Below are 5,239 nucleotides of genomic sequence, written 5' to 3'. Positions count from 1 at the left end.
GTGACCTTATTGACTCCGATGAGAGGGTGGAGCAGCGTGTGGCTTGTTTTTTTTGCATCTTCGCCTCGGGCAGGAAGTGTACACGTGTAAGTGGCAGCCGCAGAGCTGTTTTGGGGTCGCACATGTGCGCGCTCTCCCCCGTAGCATGCTTGACTTCATTTTCAACAAAGCATGTTTATAAGCCACTGAGCTCTCACCTGACGTTTGTGCAGGCAGCTCGGGTTCAGTTCCCGCTCAGTGATGATGTCAGTGTGAGTGTGAATGATTGTCCGTTTCTGTGGATGGAACTCATTTCTTTCAAATATATCCGCTAAAAGCCTCCGGTTGCCAGAAAACATCCCATCGGGTCATCATCGGGCTTTTCTACGCCGAGACAACGAGGCACTCTAAAGCAGCCACAGCAGCCTGCAGCCCCAGTCTACACGCTGGCTGTAAAGCCAAACTTAAAAATAACTATTAATTAAGGACAGTGGCAATAACTGGATAGTCGTGTTGGTTCTTTATTGGGTTTCAAAAGTAGGGTGGTGACAGCTGTGTCCATATCAGTGGGCAGACTGGAGGTAGTTTGGATTTCTGTTTTTGTCACTGTAATTCAAACGCACAGTGGTGGTGAGCAGCGTCAGCCGTCACATGCGGACCGGCGTTTTTCACGCTTGAGCTTTGTAGCACCCGTCGGGAATGTTCTGGTATTGCTTGTATCCTCTTGTTCCAGTTGTGAGGAGGAAGCGAGGCGGCACATAAACGAAACCACTGCTGGTCTCGTAGTCATAGGACAGCGTGACGCGAGATCAGATAAGCTAAGGGGTGGCGAGAAGAAGAATCCGGATGCAAAACTTAATTTCCGTCTTCAACGAGTTACAGAGTCCATTTTTAGGCCTGTTGGCCCATGAGTCAAGATCCTCTTTTTGCACAGTCGACTCCCGCGAGACCACACCCCCAATGTGACGTGGCACGAGGCGGGTGCAGGTGTTTTTGTGCAGGCACGCCAGCGGATGTGTCAGCGTGGGCTGCAGGGCGCAGTAGTAGACTGCCGAGTCGCTCAGCTTCACGCTCTCGATATGCAGAGGAGCTTGCAGGGCGTTGGAGTCCATGCTGGCGCGAAACCTGTTGGCGTACTTCTTCTCCGTCTTGCCCTGACCGATCTTAAAGATGCTCAGAATAAACTCGGGTGCCGCGTTCACTTCCTGTTTGTACCAGAAGATGTAGTCGTTGCTCCTGTCCCTGCTGAAGCTGCAGCCCAGCGTCACCGTTGCGCCCTCCACAGCGGGACATCGCCCGCGGGCTGGTGCACCGTTTGCTCACCGTTTCCTGTCAAGAAGCGACAAGGCGGTCAGCCGCCAGTTGAAGCAACGGTGACCTCAGATGACCTCACCGAGACTCAAAGCAGCCGTCAGCACGCAAACGAGCACACGGATTCATGTCTGCACTGGCCGTGCTGCGTGGAATGCCGGACTTGCGCTGAGGAGGCGCGGCCTTCGCTTCCTGTTGCAATGACATGTCCTCCGTCGTCGCAGCAACGCACTGTGTTTCTTCCCTCTCGCCTGGAATGGTCTCGTGTTGTCTCGTACACACTGCTGAAATGCGCTGCCATTTTCATTTGAACAGGAGGTGTTTTAACCGTTTATATCCACTGATTCACCTCCTTTGTTATAGTGGTATTATGGGCCGTGTTAAATGTGTTTAAATACACCCTACTGGTTTTTATTTTTCTTGATTGAATGAATAGTTTTGGCGATGGGTTGCCCTTTTCTGGCTTTTAGAGTGATGGAGCGGGAGTGTGATGTGATGAGATAAGGAAGGCAGAAATGTTCTTGTAACGAGAATGTGGCGCTTGTTGTCACTGTGCGGCTTCACGCACAGTAGTACACCGCAGGAGTGCTCAATTGTCACATCCTCGATGTGCAGGTGCACTCGTCTCCTGTCACTTCCCACGCTCGCGCGACATTCCGGGCTTGGCGCTTAACGGGGTGCTGCGGTTTCCCAAGTGTGAAAGCAGGAAGTGTGGCGCTTGTCCCGGAGAGTTGTTGGTACAGAAGAAATAATCAGCACCAGTCAGCACTGTGGCGGTAAACGTACGGACAGTGTCACCTGTTTGCCTTCGATGCCAACACTTCGCGCCGTGACTGCCTCGAGCTGGGTCAACGCTGGCGCCTGAAGGATGAGACAAGCGTGGTTTCAGCTTGAAACTGTCGAGTGACCCTTGACCTTGCCGAGCAGCTCTCACCTGCCACAGTGATGACGAGCAGCGACCAAGCACACAGCAACATGCTGAATGAATTTCTGTCAACTCCGCTCTTCTCTTCTGCACTCGGGCTCTAACCTCACAATGTCGTCACGTGACTCAAACTCCACCCTATTGCAGACTGACAGAACAAAGTTGGATGGGGGAGAAACAGACACTTGTAGAAACTAAGTGCAAGTGACGCGACAGTTCATGAAGATTGCAAAGAGTTGTGTATTGGCCCTCACACCGAGCAGCCAAGTCACATGGAAACATTCAAGTGAATGACACCGTTACACGTGCACAATAATCAAAGCAAAATCAGTGGTGAACCACCAAATAGTTATGCAACCTAATCGCGACTCTTTCCAAAGGAAGTGGTCGCCATGGCACCCGCGTCACAAATGACAGCAGCTATGGTTTCTGTCTTCAAAGCTTACTGGGACCGGATGTACAACCCCAATTCCAATGAATTGATTGTTTTTAGCAAATAATCATTAACTCGGGTTCAGTGATGGTGTGAATGATTGTGCATTTCTGTGAGTGGATCTCATTCCTTTTATTGGCAACATATAAACAAAATATTTCTTTGAAATTCAACACACCAAATAGAAAATTGTTAACAACCATTCAAAATTTGAATGATTAAAAAAAAATGAAGGGATATAAAATGAGGGTTCAAAATGGTGAAAAATCAAGCCGTTCGCTCCACACCCCCCAACGTATGGTGGCACGAGGCGCGTGCAGGTGTTTTTGTGTAGGCACGCCAGCGGATGTGTCAGCGTGGGCTGCAGGGCGCAGTAGTAGACTGCCGAGTCGCTCAGCTTCACGCTCTCGATATGCAGAGGAGCTTGCAGGGCGCTGGCGTCCATGCTGGCGCGAAACCTGTCGGCGTACTTCTTCTCCGTCTTGCCCCGACTGAACTTTGAGTTGCTCAGAACGAACTCGGGTGCTGCGTTCACTTGCTGTTTGTACCAGAAGATGAAGTCGTCGCTCCGTGTACTGCCGAAGCTGCAGTCCAGCGTCACCCTTGCGCCCTCCACAGCGTGGACATCGCCCGCCGGCTGGTGCACCGTTTGCTGACCGTTTCCTGTCAAGAGAGCGACAAAGGCGGTCAGACGCCAGTTGAAAGCAGCGGTGACCTCAGATGACCTCACCGAGACTCAAAGCAGCCGTCAGCACGCACACGAGCACACGATTCATGTCTGCACTGGCAGTTTGCGTGAATGCCGACTTGCGGCTGAGGAGGCGCGGCCTTCGCTTCCTGTTGCAATGACATCAACGTGCACGGTGTGGAGGAGAAGCAGGGTTTTTCTTGTACAGTGGCGGATAACTTGGACATCTTTGAAGGCACCATTAAATGCTGAAATGTACATGCAGTTTTCGGAGCAACATATGCTGCCATCCAAGCAATGTCTTTTTTGGGGGGATGTCACTGCTTATTTCAGCAAGACAATACCAAGCCACATTCTTCCCGTGTTACAAAATCGTGGCTTTGGAGTAAAAGAGTGCGCGTACAAGACTGGCCCGCCAACAGTCGAGGCCTCTCTGCCATTGAAAATGCGTGGCACATTATGAAGTGCAAAATACGACAACAGAGACCCCGTTGAGCAACTTAAGTTGTACATCAAGCAAAAATTGGGAAATGTTCCAGCTGCAAAGCTCCAACAATTTGTGTCCTCAGTTCCCAAACGCTTACTGAGTGTTACTGAGTGCCCGCCGGCTGGTGCACCGTTTGCTCACCGTTTCCTGTCAAGAGAGCGACAAAGGCGGTCAGCCGCCAGTTGAAAGCAACGGTGACCTCAGATGACCTCACCGAGACTCAACGCAGCAGTCAGCACGCAAACGATCACACGATTCATGTCTGCACTGGCCGTCTGCGTGAATGCCGACTTGCGGCTGAGGAGGCGCGGCCTTCGCTTCCTGTTGCAATGACATGTCCTCCGTCGTCGCAGCAACGCACTGTGGTTCTTCCCTCTCGCCTGAATGTCCTCGTGTTGTCTCGTACACACTGCTGAAATGCGCCTCCATTTCATTTGAACAGGAGTGTTTTAACCTTTTATATCCACTATTCACCTCCTTTGTTATTAGTGGTATTATTGGCCGTGTTAAATGTGTTTAAATACACACTACTGGTTTTTATTTTTCTTGATTGAATGAATAGTTTTGGCGATGGGTGCCCTTTTCTGGCTTTTAGAGTGATGGAGCGGAAGTGTGATGTGATGAGATAAGAAGAGAAATGTTCTTGTAACGAGAATGTGGCGCATTGTGTCACTGTGCGGCATCACGGCACTGTAGTACACCGCAGAGTGCTCAATTGTCACATCCTCGATGTGCAGGTGCACTCGTCTCCTGTCACTTCCCACGCTCGCCGACATTCCTGGCTTGGCGCTTAACGGGGTGCCGGTTCCCAAGTGTGAAAGCAGGAAGTGTGGCGCTTGTCCAGGAAGTTGTTGGTACCAGAAGAAATAATCAGCACCAGTCAGCCCTGTGGCGTAAACGTACGACAGTGTCACCTGTTTGCCTTCTGACGCCAACACTTCGCCCGTGACTGCCTCGAGCTGGTCACCGCTGGCGCCTGAAGGATGAGACAAGCGTGTTTCAGCATGCACTTGTCGAGTGACCCTTGACCTCGCCGAGCAGCACTCACCTGCCACAGTGATGACGAGCAGCGACCAAGCACACAGCAACATGCTGAATGAATTTCTGTCAACTCGCTCTTCTCTTCTGCACTCGAGCTCTTACCTCACAATGTCGTCACGTGACTCAAACTCCACCCTATTGCAGACTGACGGAAACAACGTTGGATGGGGGAGAAACAGACACTTGTAGAAACTAAGTGCAAGTGACGCGACAGTTCATGAAGATTGCAAAGAGTTGTGTATTGGCCCTCACACCGAGCAGCCAAGTCACATGGAAACATTCAAGTGAATGACACCGTTACACGTGCACAATAATCAAAGCAAAATCAGTGGTGAACCACCAAATAGTTATGCAACCTAATCGCGACTCTTTCCA

At 50.9% G+C, this 5,239-nt stretch overlaps 2 gene segments (V, D, J or C); both read right to left on the bottom strand.

The window, feature by feature from the left end:
* Window positions 1-2,138: 2,138 nt before the first annotated feature.
* Window positions 2,139-3,430, bottom strand: LOC133473740 (T cell receptor alpha variable 18-like). The segment is given in 3 exon segments: window positions 2,139-2,151; window positions 2,936-3,311; window positions 3,379-3,430. Coding segments are annotated over 3 exon segments (435 nt in total).
* A 496-nt stretch (window positions 3,431-3,926) lies between these two features.
* LOC133473739 (T cell receptor alpha variable 26-2-like) lies at window positions 3,927-4,930 on the bottom strand. The segment is given in 3 exon segments: window positions 3,927-3,970; window positions 4,497-4,799; window positions 4,872-4,930. Coding segments are annotated over 3 exon segments (390 nt in total).
* Between the last annotated feature and the right edge of the window lie 309 nt (window positions 4,931-5,239).

Source organism: Phyllopteryx taeniolatus, unplaced genomic scaffold (genome assembly GCF_024500385.1).
Source record: "Phyllopteryx taeniolatus isolate TA_2022b unplaced genomic scaffold, UOR_Ptae_1.2 contig_407, whole genome shotgun sequence".
Classification (NCBI taxonomy): domain Eukaryota; kingdom Metazoa; phylum Chordata; class Actinopteri; order Syngnathiformes; family Syngnathidae; genus Phyllopteryx; species Phyllopteryx taeniolatus.
This window is presented reverse-complemented; position numbering and strand designations above follow the sequence as displayed.